The sequence below is a fragment of the Crotalus tigris genome, unplaced genomic scaffold (assembly GCF_016545835.1).
Source record: "Crotalus tigris isolate CLP2741 ecotype Arizona unplaced genomic scaffold, ASM1654583v1 scf7180000024376.1991246, whole genome shotgun sequence".
Lineage (NCBI taxonomy): Eukaryota > Metazoa > Chordata > Lepidosauria > Squamata > Viperidae > Crotalus > Crotalus tigris.
In genome coordinates, this window is record NW_024100546.1 from 940,246 (window position 1) to 955,395 (window position 15,150).

The window sequence follows — 15,150 nt, forward strand, 5'->3', positions numbered from 1 at the left end:
GTAATATGCACGAGTTCTTTTTAGGCACTGTGCTGTAGATAGAATGTAATTTGCCTATTAGTTTAATAAATGGCGCTGCTGTAATAGCCTTATGGTTGTTAATAATAGCTTTAAGAGGTTGGATCCAATTATATATAATTTATTGACACTCAGAGAATAATCAGGAATGTAAAGTTTTTACATGTTTAGTTAAATCTGAGTCCCAATCAGAACTTACATTTTCAAATATTTTATGGGGTAAAGATATGTTAGATTTAATGTCATTTTTAAGTGATTATCCATATAGTTGATAAATGACTGTGCATTTTACTGAATTATTTGGAAGGAGTTCCTAAGGAAACATCCTGTCTCCTATAGTGGTGAATCAGATATAATTTAAGGTGTACATATCAATGGCCATTACATTGTAGAAAACTCCATAGTATAACTATGTGTGGTATGAAATGCTTCCTTTTACCTGTCCTGGATCCCAGATTCATCTTCATTGGATGACTGGAGAAGTGGGAGGGGAGGGGAGCTAAAATTTAAAAGTGACTCAAAATTTCAAATGTATTTTTGTTGTTGTTCCTGCTTCAAAACTTTACTTTGGATGGTAATTCTATTTTTATTGCTTTAGAAATATTTATTCTTTATGGTTGTATCGTTTTTAATGTTGTAAGCTGCCCAGAGTCACTTCAAGGGGAAATAAGTGGCAAACAAATTTAATAAATATATAAATAAAAAAATAGCAGGGTCTTCCATTCAAATTAATGCTTATTAGGAATGTTCGCTCAATGGAATTATGTTAACAGATAAAATGCTTCCATGTCCTTGATCCTATAAAATTTGCAGTATGTGAATGTCTATGTCTGTAGAAGATAGAAGGAATTAATGAAAATCTACAAATCTCCTCCTTCAGTGGAGGAAGTCTGAGAGAGTCATATTCATGTGTTGAGATCCAAACCAATAAATGTACTTTCCTAATCATCAGTGCTATGTAAGTATCCCTTCTGGCAACTGGAATTAAAAGTTTTGTTAATGTGAAGAAAATATATTCTGTGCTTTGCACGTAATTGGAGTATCCCTTGGACAATAAGTATATTTAAAAATGTACTGAATGCCAAGTGAATTTATAAGTGGCATTAAGTTTTAGGGCACTGAAAATTAAGTTACTATAGTATTGATATTTATAAAATTAAATCTATTACTATTTTTGTGAACATGAATAGGATTCCTCATAGTTGTAGAGCATTGTATTCTCTAGTACACACTTTGCATCATATTACTTTGGCTAGTAAATGCTGCCACTGCTACTCCTTGGGCTCCCTCTGTTGTTTTTATGTGTCATTTATGGCAATTGTGCACTTGAAGATTTATACCCATTTACCTGGGAATAAGTGCTATTGAACTCAGCAGGACATTCTTCTGAGAAGACATGTAGAGGGTTGAACTGTAAATGAACTTCATGTGCTCCATGTCATGATACAGCTTAAACATATTTCTAGTTCTGCAGATTCTGTTTAAATCACGCTGATAATAAATCTGTTCACTAGAACAAGCGATTCCAAAATGTTTGCAGCAGCTGGAATGTGGTTATTGCTATTGCAGTAAACAAAAGAAAAATTACGTTTGAGAGTTTACGGACCCTGGCAGTGACTTCCTTTACTGATGGTTTCATTTCATGGATGCTTTGAAGGAAATGACCAAATATTTAAAGATTCTGATTGATGCTTAAAATGTTAATTGTTCAAAAGTAGGAGTGAATTGCAGACTTTTTAGAAAACATGGCAACATTAGTTTTATTACAAATAATAATTAGCTGTCCTTCACAGCAGTAATGAACAAAGACTCTGCTGAAGCCCACTTACTTTGAGGAAAAAGGTGCTGTGTTGGATACTTTTAGGCACATGGAGACAGGTCTCTGCTTAGTATGGCCACTAAAATTTAGGCTTTGTCAATGCTCAGACAAGTATATTAACATAATAATTGGATACACATCCATACATACATAGAAGCATTAACAATATGATATAGCACTGTAATTAAAGAAGAAAGATCAGGAAAATTATACAAACAATTCCAACAGAGTTGAGCAAATTTCTTAAAAGTCCTTTCTTGAAAAAAAAGTTTAATTCAGATGTTTATATAAACAAATATACTGTCAACCAATATTTGCCGATATTAATAATTCATTTGGATCATCTCCATTAACAAAGTTCACCAATTCTTAGAATCTTCTTGAAAGAGTCCAAGAAAAATGTATGCATTCCTGACCCACAAAGATGTCTCTGAAATTGTGTCACTGTAAAAAATTATTTCCTTTGTGTTTGGTGTGTGTGGGAGTATGTGACATGCTACAGTCAAGTTAAGGCATTTTCTGAATTTTTGATATGCCAAACCCAAAAGATTAACCATCACTGCTCTAGAACGACTCAAAGATCTTACCTTACTTGGTAAAATACCCAGGAAATTCTTATCTTTTTTATGCAGTTATCAGATTGATCTGACTCAGTGTTCTTGAACAAAGCTAAATTTTGTTATATAGTACTGCCTGTAAAATTGGGCAGAATTTGATTATCCCTTGATGAACTACTATCAGTTATTTATAATATTTTATCTTTTGTTTTGACTTTACTTGTAAGGAGTTTTTGTTTGCAATTCTGACCAGTGACTGTAAAGAAAATATTCATACCTTTCCCCAAACCCATAAGGCAGGGTTGTCAAACTTGCAACGTCACATGACATGTCACAATGTATCGTGACTTTTTTTTCATTGCCGGCAATGGGGTGGGCATGGTTTCGCTATAATGCATCCAGCCCATGGGCCGGCAGTTTAACCCCTCTGCCATAAGGCATTCTAAAACAGGCCAGCTTGCTGTTTGCATTCTGGTTGAGCTAGCTTCCCTCAAAAATTTGTCAAATAGCACTGGCATTTCTGAAGACTATTGAAATGCATATTTCAGTAAGTGTTCAATCCTGATGAACACCTGAACTAACTTTGATCTTGCCACCTTCCTAGGACCGTGAGGGAGTGACTGACCCAAAACCACTCAGCTGGCATCATACACAAGGGAGGGCTAGAACCGACCATCTGCCTGTTTGTAGCCTTGTTTCTTTAACCACTGTACCAAAATGGCTGTAGTAATCAGTTCTTAAGTCATATGTACTATACGGTATAACCCAGAAATAGTGCAGTATAAGTGCCACACATCTGAAATTCTCACCAGTCTAGTGACAAAAAGTATTAACAATCCAGTAGCAGAAAGAAAATACATTCCTGTGTAAGTGCTGTGTACCAGAGAGTGTTTAGTCTTCTTAATGATAAAAACTATAAAGATTTCCAAACATTTACAATGTCCTTAGAGTCTCAGTATTTTTTCCCACAGCAACCCTAGTTTGCGCAGTGTCTGGTAGACATCAATTATTGCTGTTTCCCTCAAAACTGAGGTGCAGAAGTGCCAACCACAACTCTAAAAAATTGTCCTTGTAAAGTCAAATTCTTTGATATTAGTACTACAGCTATGAGCTTTACTTCTGATCACAAAGGTAATCTGCATTTTGAGTGAGTGCAATACAACAGTGGAGACCAGGAGATTATATACAGTTTGGGTAGAAAATGGCCAAGTCTATCAAAACACTACAAGAAAATCTCACAAACTCTTAGGAAAGTTTTCTCTGACAAGTGTCTATATTTTCCAGTTTGTTTGAAAATGTAGCAGTTGAGCTACTAACTGGAGCAAGGTACAGGGCTCATATCAGTCTGTACTAAAAGATCTGAATTGGTTAACGTTTATGGTATTGATACTGACCTTTCAAATTCTGAACATTAACGACGGCTTTTTCTGTTATGAACATGCCTGGCTTATCCAACATATGGAAAAGTTCCCTTTCAAGACACAGAGATCCCGCTGTCACATGGGATAATTTCTTCTGGATAGTTTCCAGGTTATGAAATGTATTTTGGGAGGAAGTTGTCCCCTTGCTCATTCTCACTCACTCATACAAAATATTATTTTATTTTTTTTAAAAAAAATTGTTAGTCATCTTGAGTGTTTGCCAGACCAGAAAGACAAAGTATAAATCAAGTAAATATTAAAGTATGTTAAGTTTGAAAGAGTAGCACAATGTTAACTTTCTGAGGTTGTCAAATAGATATTAAGATCTAGTGTTGGTGTTCTCCATAGATGTGAGACATCAGTTATTGGTCATCTTCCTGAAGCAAGACAGGTTTTAGGAAGAGTACTGGTGGGCTTGAATCTTCCGAATCTAAAGCCCTATGGTTCTCCTACCAGGCATAAGAGATCAACAATGCCAGACTAGAACTGCTGTAGATAATTTCAGGAAAATTCTATTCTACTGGGTGGAAAAAAGTAGGAGTTGGGAAAGCATAATAGACTATATATTATTATTAAACACAAGGACTGTTGTGTTAATTTTACTATGATATTCACGCAAGTAATTTTCCTAGCTTTCATAATTCCAGGCAGCTATAAAGCTGATGTTCCAGAAATAATAGATTTTAGTTTAACACCAGACTGAAGTATATCCAAAGCAATCTGGTCATAAGCTGTAGCTCTGATTCTCCTACTTCTATCTTTTACAGAAACAAACAACAGTGTGCAAAGGACAGCATGCTGGGGATAGAATGTTTCAGGAAACAATAGGATATTCTGGTTTATTAAAAAAAAAAAAGAGAAACTCCCAGTATTTTACAGAATGTTCTGTTCCCAGAAAGATGAGTTTTGCCTTCAAATGTTCTATATAGTACATTTTCCATTCATAATTGCAAGGAAAAAAATCATGTTGCTAGTAATGTCAGATTTCTTAAAATTTGTTTGAATAACATAGAATTAAAATAACTGAGAAAAAAAACTGGTTTGCAAAACAGTCTTTTATTGTATCCGTGCCACACATACTAGTGAAAAATAACACTCCTAAAAAAAAAGAATGCTACCTTTTCCACAACATTTTGTTTTAAATGAAACTTCAAGTACTCTTACATAGGTACAAAAAAAAGTCTGATCTATCTGCCTCCAACAGGCCACCACAACACACAGTAGATAAAACACAGTGGTTACAAATTTTTTTTCTTTTTTCTTTTTTGTTGTTTCTGTGGCAAGGCAAATGGAGGGAAATGTTTTTATGAAAAAATACTGTGTGCGTAAGAAATTGTCACATTTTTATTCCACATGGATACAAATGATTATACTCAAATTTGAGGCCCTGGTGGCTTGAAATTATATAACAAAATAGAAAAATGGAAAACTAATATCCCCTACACCCTGTTTTAAAGGCAGGCACTACAAAGATTAAGGAGACTCCACAGTGTTGGTAGAGGATACTTACTGTACAAGCCATATAGCTGTAATTACCTTTAAACTAAAATAAAATGCTACAGTCCTTTCTAAGGCATAAACAATAATGTCTGCAAACAATATGTACACATCATACATATTTAAAACAAGACTTAATATAAACAATAATGAACAGTATATACATATGTTTCATTTTTTCTTCACTGTTTTGAAATACAATTTAACTACACAAGTGATGCAGCAACATATATATAAATGTACTTGTAACTCTACAGTAAAGTTTAATTTTTCGTGCTTTTTACAGCACATCAGTGTAAACAGTTTTACTTGGCTTTGTTTTGTTTTGTTTTTTTTTAATTTTAAAACATTCCTTGTTGTATTTTTCAACATTTAAAGCAATTTTATTTTATTTTATTTTTTTAATTCTTCCTTTTCACAGAAAACGAAGAGTCTGGATGCTATTTAATCATAAATAATTCATAAAATTAAATACATTTACTAAAAATAAACTACAAAGTAAAAAAAAATGAAAAATAGATATTTATTGAAAGGGGAAATACAACTTTTTTCCCCAACTAGAGCTCTGGTGGTTGAATATTCAGTGCGTTTTGATATATTTTAAATTGCTATTGCACTATGACACCCCTTACATTTAAATTCTTTGGGTGTGCTTCCCTGTTCTACCTAAAATAGTTTGATAAAACACACAAACCAAGAACCAAGGGCCATGGTTGCTGAAGGAGAGAAACCTTAAGAATTAGCACTACTCCCCGTGATCCCTTAAGGAAAAATAAAACAGTCATTAGTTATGCATGTGCCTTGTACTTTAATGTAAATACACTTCACATTGCTGGTCTTATTTGTCCTCATTTAAGAAAAGAAAACATGTTAGACTGTAATTACTTCAGCTCACTTTGAAAATCTCTGTCCATTTTTTTTCAAAATGTTTTCTCATGTTGTGGCCAGCCCGACCAATGTCAGAATCATCTTCATTAAATGTTTCACAGTTGTCAAACACAAGCCTGACATCTATAGCAAAAGCTTCAAGATTAGGATACCTGAAACAAACAAACAAAAATAGCATTCTTTTTAAGTGGCGTTAAAACAGAAAAATAAAACTAAGGCACCCAAGGAGAAATGTAGTGTTTTGTTTAAAAATTGGACAATGCTATAAATCAGCAGATTCTACCAAAGCCAACCATTACACATTTTCTATATAAGAATAAAGTCTAATTTTAATACAATACTCTACAATGGTAACACACTTTGTAGAATAATTTCATCTTTGATTGATTGATCCTATGCCATCAAGTCAGTATCCACTCATAGCAAGTCCCACAGGCAAGCCTTCTCAGGTTGATCTGTCCTCATCTTATATAGAATCATATTCATTTAAAATGCCTCTGAGAGATTTATACAGGTAGTCCTTGACTTACAATAGTTCATTTAGTGACCGTTCAAAGTTACAACGGCACTGTAAAAAGTAACTTATGACCATTTTTCACACTTAACGACCTTTGTAGCATCCACACGATCATGTGATCAAAATTCAGATGCTTGGTGACTGGTTCATACTTACGACCGTTGCTGTGTCGCAACGTCATGCAATCACCTTTTGCAACCTTTTCACCAGCAAAATGGGGAAGCCAGATTCACTTAACCGTGTTATTAACTTAACAGCTGCAGGGATTCACTTAACAACGGTGGTAAGAAAAGGTCATAAAACGGGCCAAAACTCACCTAACCAATATCACACTTAACAACAGAGATTTTGGGCTCAGTTATGGTCATAGGTTGAGGACTGCTTGTACCTCCACCTCGTCTCATTAATAGCGTCAATTGGTTAATAGATGTGGTACGATCAAACAAATGAAAAGCATAAGCTTACAACATTTCAAAGCTATGGATGTGTTCCAAAAGTGGCCAGTGTAAATTTTAGCTGCGGTCCAGTTCATATTTATTGGAGTAAATCAGTCTCATGGAAGGACCTGACTTCCAAACACTCTCAGGAAAGCTTAAGGGCTCTTGGGGAATACAATGGGTACACAAATGTTATTTCCCCCCCCCCCATTCAATCATGTCTGATTCTCTGAACAAGTTCCTACAGGTTTCTTGGCGAGGTTTGTCAGAAGTGGTTTGTCCTTGCCTGCTCCTTCCTAGGCATGAGAGTAAGTGACAGAGCCAAGGTCATCCAACACGCTTTGTGCCAAAAGTGGGACTAGAACTCACTGTCTGATACCTTTATACTACTGCACCAAACTGACTCTCAAAACATTGCATAATTTAAAATAAATTAAAACTTGATTTATTTTAAAAGGAACTAAGAGAATATTCATAACATCCACATGTACATACTACCTCTGTCTGGCTACGCTTCTAAAGGCACTAATCTGTGCAGTGACGCTGCCCAGCGTGACCTTCCTTCCAGCTCAATTTCTGAAGTTTCAAGTGTATTACAGATTGCTTTCTTTCGCCATATCAGCATTTTTATTTATTTACTTATTTGTATCCCGCCTTTATTATTTTTACAAATAATTCAAGGCCTCAAATGTTATCTAACACACCTTCCTCCTCCTATTTTCACCACAACAACCTTGTGAGGTGGGTTGGGCTGAGAGAGAGAATGACTGGCCCAAAATCACCCAGCTGGCTTTCACGGCTAAGGTGGGACTAGAACTCACGATCTTCAGCTTTGGAACCTGATGCCTTAACCACTAGTTCAAACTGGGTCTCATATATTTCTCCCTTTTTAGATCCAATCGCACTGCGAGATGAATGGCATGTAAATTTGATAACAAACAAACTCCTGTTTAATAGTATCTCACTGCTGCTATTAGAATTTGAAACCAGAATTAGTCTTTTCAGGAGTCTTTTCAATCCACCACCAGCAGGCTCCACCTGCTGGTAGTTTCCATAAAACCAAAACTATGCCGCATAAAATGTCATGCTCATTTGTCCTTTGTTCAACACTGTTATCAAAAAAAGAAAAAAATGGGTGAATTATTTTCGCCCTGTGTGTGTGTGTGTGTGTGTGTGTGTACACATGCGCTTCCTCACCTCTTGCCAATCTGCAACTGTGCTCAAATTCAGTATTGTGCTCAATTGTGCTCAAATTCAATCTGAAATGAAGGCATTATTGCTATTTCTAATCGATCTTCCTGCCCCCTCCGCCCCTTTGATGAAGTTTAAAAGCTTTTTAGAATGCCTCTAATGTCCTGGTATTTGTGTTCGATTGCTTATTATTGATCTTCCTGTACCCTTTCTCATACTCCTCCCCCAAGACTTTTAAGAAGGGCTTCTGAACTGCAGGTTTAGCATGAGGGCACCAAGCGTGCAACCACATTCAGAAAGGCCTCTGGTGAAAATCTGTTGTCCTGACAACTGGCTGCCATGCCACCATAATTTTGGGCCTGCAAAAAGAAAAGACTTCTGAATGAAGATGTACGACTATAATACCATGGAACTACTGTAGCCAGGTGTGTTCGCTTCTGTATTTCCATTTTTACTATTTTGTTTCATACCACCACTCACAGAAGAGGCTTTTTTTGATTGCAAACCAACAAGTGTAGATTAATACAAGTTCAGACATAAAGGATGTAAAACTGCCAATAGCAAAATAAAATCACACTCAGCTATTTCTTAACTTGAAGGTGATACTCTTTGAAAGTTTTGAGTTCGCAATGCTACTAAAATGTGTTCTGTATCGTTTTAGAACCATGAATATCAGCATAAGTCAGAAGAGACCGAAAAGAGAATGCAAAAATATTCTGATTTCATTTACATGTGAAAGGTAAAAGCAGGAAATTCATCATATGGTGATTTATAGTAATTGTTGCTACTTGTATTGCTAGGTAAATAAATTGATTGATCTTGAATAATTCATGCAGGACAAAGCTTTCAATGGCTATACTGCTATAATATTAAACATTATAAAGCATAAGTGGAAGGATACTATTATGTTCCTGACTTGTCTCTTTCCAGAGGCATTTAGCCGACTGCTGCATACCTGATTATGTGGGCTTTGATCTGATCCAGCAAAGCTTTTTTCTTTTTTTAAAAAATGCAGATATATGCATTGTCTGATATATGCATATACTTGCTGCTTCTCTTCCTCCTGCTGCTGGTCCTCCATTAAGCCCCAAGCATTATCCCACGTCCTTCCAAAGCACCATAATATAACATATAATACAGTATAACAGTACAACACATTATGTACTTCTTCCATTACACCATTTTTCCTGACTCTGTAAATGTTCTTTGATGGTGGTCCCAAGATCTAATACATAATTAGACAATCTTGAGTCCATGTCTGCCTTTTGAAGTCATCAATAGTGAATTTCCCTTTGAAATTCAGCTAATGAATTGATTTTCCCACTTCAAACAGAGTTTGACACCAGACCTCAGATATCTTGCAACAGCTATTTCAGAACAGGTAAGAATAAATAATAATAATAATAATAATAATAATAATAGTAGTAGTAGTAGTAGTGGTAGTAGTAGTAGTAGTAGTAAAGTTGGAAGGGACCTTGGAGGTCATCTAGTCCAACCCCCTGCTCAGGCAGGAAACCCTACACCATTTCGGACAAATGGCTGTCCAGTCTCTTCTTAAAAACTTCCAGTGTTGGAGCATTTACTGCTTCTGGAGGCAGGCTGTTCCACTGATTAATTGTTCTCACTGTCAGGAAGTTTCTCCTTAGTTCTAGGTTGCTTCTCTCCTTGATTAGTTTCCACCGTTGCTTCTTGTCCTGCCTTCAGGTGCTTTGGAGAATAGCTTAATTCCCTCTTCTTTATGGCAGCCCCTGAGATATTGGAACACTGCTATCATGTCCCCCCTTGTCCTTCTCTTCGTTAAACTAGACATACCCAATTCTCGCAACCATTCCTTATATGTTTTAGCCTCCAGTCCCCTAATCATCTTTGTTGCTCTTCTCTGTACTCTTTCTAGAGTCTCAGTATTTCTGCGCACACACACACCATGTTTGTTTGTGTGTGTGTATGTAAAACATACTCATCACAGTGTGGATGCTTGCAGAAGCTATCAAATAGTTCTTTACTGGATATATATCTGATACACACAGTCCAAGAAGACAACAAAAGCTTCACTCTCCAGTGTAACTACTAGTACTACATATTTACTCACCTTTCCAGCCCTGAGTGTTCACCATTATGGTATTTTAGAATCTAAAATATTAGACATCAGACTCTGTCTGGGTTTTAATTAATCAAAGTGGATTTAAACTTTCACTTTTTCTTTTCTGTGCTTCCTCTGATTTTTACTTACTGTCCATTATTCAGCTTCTCTCGAATTGTAGAAAAATCCATAGGTTTTTTAATAACTTTCCTATAACCAGGAACATGTTTCAAATTTACAGGAAGGAGGAAAGGCCAGGCATCTTCATGAGTTTCCAATTCAGACAGGAGCACACTAACAATATTTAGAAAGAAAGTCACAAATCAGTTCTCAACTATTTTGCACCTCATGTTGCAATGAATATCAATAAAAAAAGTCAAATGGTGTATTAAAAAGTAACACATTTATTAAGGGATTAGCTACAATCCACATCATCTGATGCAGAGGAATCTTTAGAAAATATTTGGGACAGAGGAGAACAGTAAAAACCAAAATGAGAAGAAAATGATACTACAGAAGCTGTATAGATTTGAGAGACCAAAATAACCACATGAATATCAGGCACTGAATTATGCCCAACTTTCTGCACTTTGCATCAAAACCTATTTCTCCCAGTCAAGCTTTGACAACAGAAGGGAGATTAGGTGACTTCCGGTAAAAAGACGGCCAACGGACGACGTGCCAAGGGAAGGATCCTTGAAGGATTTTCCCCTCGACTGTAGCTTTTTCAACTTACCAACAGAAGGAACCAACATTCCTTTAGTTTATATGACTCTCCTAGATTAGGGAAAGTCCTAGAATTATCCCACAAGTTCCTCCGATGCAGCAAAGATCTGCAAGTAGCTTCAAGAGCTGTGTTTGACGCAGCATGCGTGCCGAAAACTGGGGAATGGGGCTGCAATTTGTTCGTTGTTGAAGAAGCAGCTTTTTTGGAATTTATTTTTCAAACGGACAGTAAGTTATGACTTTCATTTCTTAATCATTTTTAAAGACTATTAATCTTCATTAAGCTAAAAGAGGCTCTCTTTAGCCACAGCTTCCTTTTTGAAGATCTGTGTCATTTGGGGGATTTCTTCATTGTTAAACAACAAGGAAGAAGGCTGCTGAAGGCAAGCTAAAATAAGGAAGTGTGGAGTATCTTTTTTTAAAAAAAGTTGGGCTTCTGGTTTTGCGTCACTGCAAGAGGAGAGACGGGAAGGCAGAGTTCTGCCTTCCGCGCCTGATTTCGCCCTGCTGGGGGCCCTGAAAAGGGCGTAAAGTTACCCCGAAGAGGCAATGAAGAAGGAGGGGTGCGGTCTCTCCATTTGATCCAAGGAAAGTCCTATAAACTGGTAGGGGAAAGATCGGCCACACCTCTGTGGCCGGCCCTTAGCTGCTGACAGTCGAAGAACAAAAGCTTTTAATTAGCACATTGTAAACAGCATGTTTGGACTGGGTGAGAATTGTTGATCCTTTCTTTACTATTTTACAACTGAATTACCTGGGAAAGGCTCCCAAGAAACTTAAAACCTCCAGATGTGAATGGAAGCAGCGTTTTAAATTTTTTATGGGAGACAGAAATACACAATACTGAAGTGAAAGTAATACAAAGCTAGTTTTGATAAATCTGAGAACTGAGATAATTGTTAAGGTTTTCTCTTTGGGAAAAAAAAACAATGAGGTGAAATATAAGAAATATAAGAAATCAACCCTTGGTTTTAAGAGTGGAAAATGGACTTTGAATGACATCTAAAGGTGGATTTGAGTACAGCACTATAACTAGCTCCTTGGCTGATTGGTGACTTTCAGCTTAAGGGAAACTAGCTGGTAATAAAGGAAAATATTTTGGCATATTTATCATCCTGACCTTCATGGACTATAACTATCTACTGAGCTTGTACTTTTGATCTCAAGAGCCAGTGGGAGAGAAAGAAAAATTTGACTTTTGGATATGTCTGGCTGCAGGGAGGTTGAACATTTTGAATACTGGGAATATTGTGGATTACAACCTTGCCTGACTGATAATTTTCAGGATACTTGATATAAAGGATTACTATAAAATATTGCTATTAGGACTGGATTATAAAGGCTATATACAAAGACCAGAAAACTAGAGGAAATGTTGTTTCACTCTTAATGAGATTGGTGATACCAGAGGATTTCTAGGAATGATGCCTCAAGAAAAAAACAAATACCTTTCAGAAGGAAATACTCTCTATGCTACAGCAATTTCATCAAATAATTCTTGTACACAAAGAGGACATAAAAAGAAACCATAATGAGACTAAAAATAACGTAGATGATATAAAGGACCAAATCTCCAAATTGAAGCTACAATTGGAAAGCTCCCAGACAGCAACTACGAAGTATAAACAAATAAACCAGAAATCAGAGGATGAAGCAGAAGACATGGACTTACAGATGGAGGAGATAGGAGAAGGGAAATAAGGACTGCTATACACAAATAAAATACTGCAAGACCTACCTATAACAATGAAAATACAAAAGACCCTTTATTCCTTTCTCCAAAATACACCTGATGTCAAGGAAGAAGATTCTAGAAAATGGAACATAGAGCTGGCAGGGGAAATGTCTAGGGAATATGGATGGGCGGAGTTCCCCCCCCCCCAAATACTCTACCTAAATTGTCTTTCTCATGCCAAGCAGCTTTCACAAAAATAGAAAGAAAATTCTTGGGTGATTTAATTTCCTTGGCCTGGAAAGCTGCTTGGCAAAGAAAGAAAGCGAGAGTTAGACTTAAATATAAACCTCCCAACACAAGTGAAAGAAGAGCTCCAAGAACATCTGCAACTTTTAAAAGGACAAGTTTGGGATTTTTTCCTCATGGACATTAACAAGGTTGAGAAAAAGAAAAGCTTATAACTACTTGACAAACATTCCAGACAAAAAAACAATTTTACTCCATGAAGACAAGCAGGAAGGAGTGACTTAATGAGTCAATTGGAATTAGGATGGATTTTTATTGGTCTGATATTTGTAACTGAAAGAAAGTCTTAATCTAAAGTTTGTAAATGTATTTTTTCCTTTATATATAATGTGTTTAAGTAATCCCTAAAGTTTGCAAAATATTATTGAAAGTATATTTGAAAGTATCTATCTTAAGAGAAAGTTAAAGAAAAAGATGTATTAGTTTAAAGAAAAGTTTAGAGTTTTAAAAAGGATGTATACAAGAAGAAAAAAATGTTCTATGAGGGTAACTTGGAGGGAATGATCCAAATTTAATGAGTTAATTGGAGTTGGAAATTTATTGGTCAAAGTGAACTTTAAAGTATGTACGTTAAGAGGCAGTTTTTTAAAAAAAAGTTGTCTTAGAATGTTGTGATTTTAGAAATGTTTTTAAAGAAAAGTTTAGTGTTTTAAAAATGGATGAAAAAAAGTATTTTTCCCTTTAAGGTTAAAGAATCTGAACGAATACAGTGAATTTTGTTAATATAGTGATAGTTTATAAAAATTATTAAGTGCAAATAAAAATACATATTATTTCCACAGCAAGGAAGATAAAGCAGAAATGGTTAAACTGATTGTTTTATTCAAAGAGGAGAATATATTTAATTATGTTTTTTATTTGGATATCACTTCTGGATTTTGTGCCTGTGATGAAATAAATGAAACTTTGACAAATAGATAGATTTGTTATTACAGAAATAGCTAGTTATATACTAATGTGTAAAAGTAAGAAGTTGAGGTTGTAATGTTGTTATCTTGTACTGTGCTAAAAAGAGTCAGAAATCAACACTTTTTTCTTTCTTCCCTTGTACCTTATATTTTCTTTCCTTCTCCTTTTTTTTCCTTCCCTTAATTTCCCATTTTTATTTTTCTTTGTATTTTATACATTGATAAAACAATAAAAGTCATGAGATAAAAAACGAAGGGAGATTAGGTGAGGAAGTGAGGCAGGAAAGAAGCTATGGGAAAGTAGAAGTGGCGTTTCCATTCATCTGTTTTGATCTTAAGTTGGGGCTCTTCAGATCTGTCTTGCATGAGATTAGGGCAGGCTCAATTTTAAGCAGCTCCTGTCATACTTGAGAACCTCAGTTTATTTTCAGATAAAATATACAATTCATATACCCAAGCAATACCTGCATAAAGCCAAGTCCTTAGATTCATCACGTTTCATTTTCTTCACAGGGGAGACACTTTCCTGTTTTGATGGACTGACAGAAATGCCGTCTTCAATTTTTCTCTTTTTGGCCTCCGTTTTTCCCCTTTTAACAGAGCTGCTTACAGATGCTGAGTCCTCATCTTCCATCTCTACCAGTGGAGGGAATTTCTTGCTTTTCTTGTGTTCATTACTTTTCTTCCCTTTTATTTGATTTTTTTTAACTTTTAAAGTTTGACCACTTGCCTGTATTGGAGGAGAAGAAACCAGTAAGAGCAGAGCAAGAATGTATTTATCTCAGTTAGCAAACTTAGTTAATATGTATCACCATGATTTTGTCAATTTTGCTTTCATCTCAAGAGGGCCACAGTTGGCCACAAGCTAAGCCCACTAAAAGGAATTAACTGTGCAGAACCTTCCTAAAAATGTCTTTAAAAAGTTATGAACCAGATGCTTTCAGGAAGCATCTGTGTTATCAGCAGTTTTCTTCAAGGGCAAAGCTTTTATGCTGTGAGAACATGGCACATGTCGATATAACCACGCGGATGAAAGGACAGCACTGGAGATGAATTTATAACAAGGAGCGTTTGACGATATCAACTTTCCCAATTCAAAATTTCCAGGGA

General features: G+C 35.7%; 1 protein-coding gene across 23 annotated transcripts in view; it reads right to left on the reverse strand.

Annotated features, from left to right (window-relative positions):
* Positions 1 to 4,852: 4,852 nt before the first annotated feature.
* Positions 4,853 to 15,150, reverse strand: part of BAZ2B (bromodomain adjacent to zinc finger domain 2B) — a 260,570-nt gene continuing 250,272 nt past the window's right edge. For 21 of the 23 annotated variants that reach the window (XM_039328386.1, XM_039328383.1, XM_039328396.1 and 18 more), the window contains 3 exons: positions 14,505 to 14,770; positions 10,576 to 10,719; positions 4,853 to 6,352 (listed from right to left, as the gene is read on the reverse strand). In XM_039328386.1, coding sequence (XP_039184320.1) covers positions 6,199 to 6,352; positions 10,576 to 10,719; positions 14,505 to 14,770 — 564 coding nt within the window. In that variant the 3' untranslated portion in view covers positions 4,853 to 6,198. Of the gene's footprint in view, positions 6,353 to 10,575; positions 10,720 to 14,504; positions 14,771 to 15,150 lie in introns of those variants that run through there. The other 2 variants (XM_039328405.1, XM_039328406.1) reach the window with 1 other exon arrangement.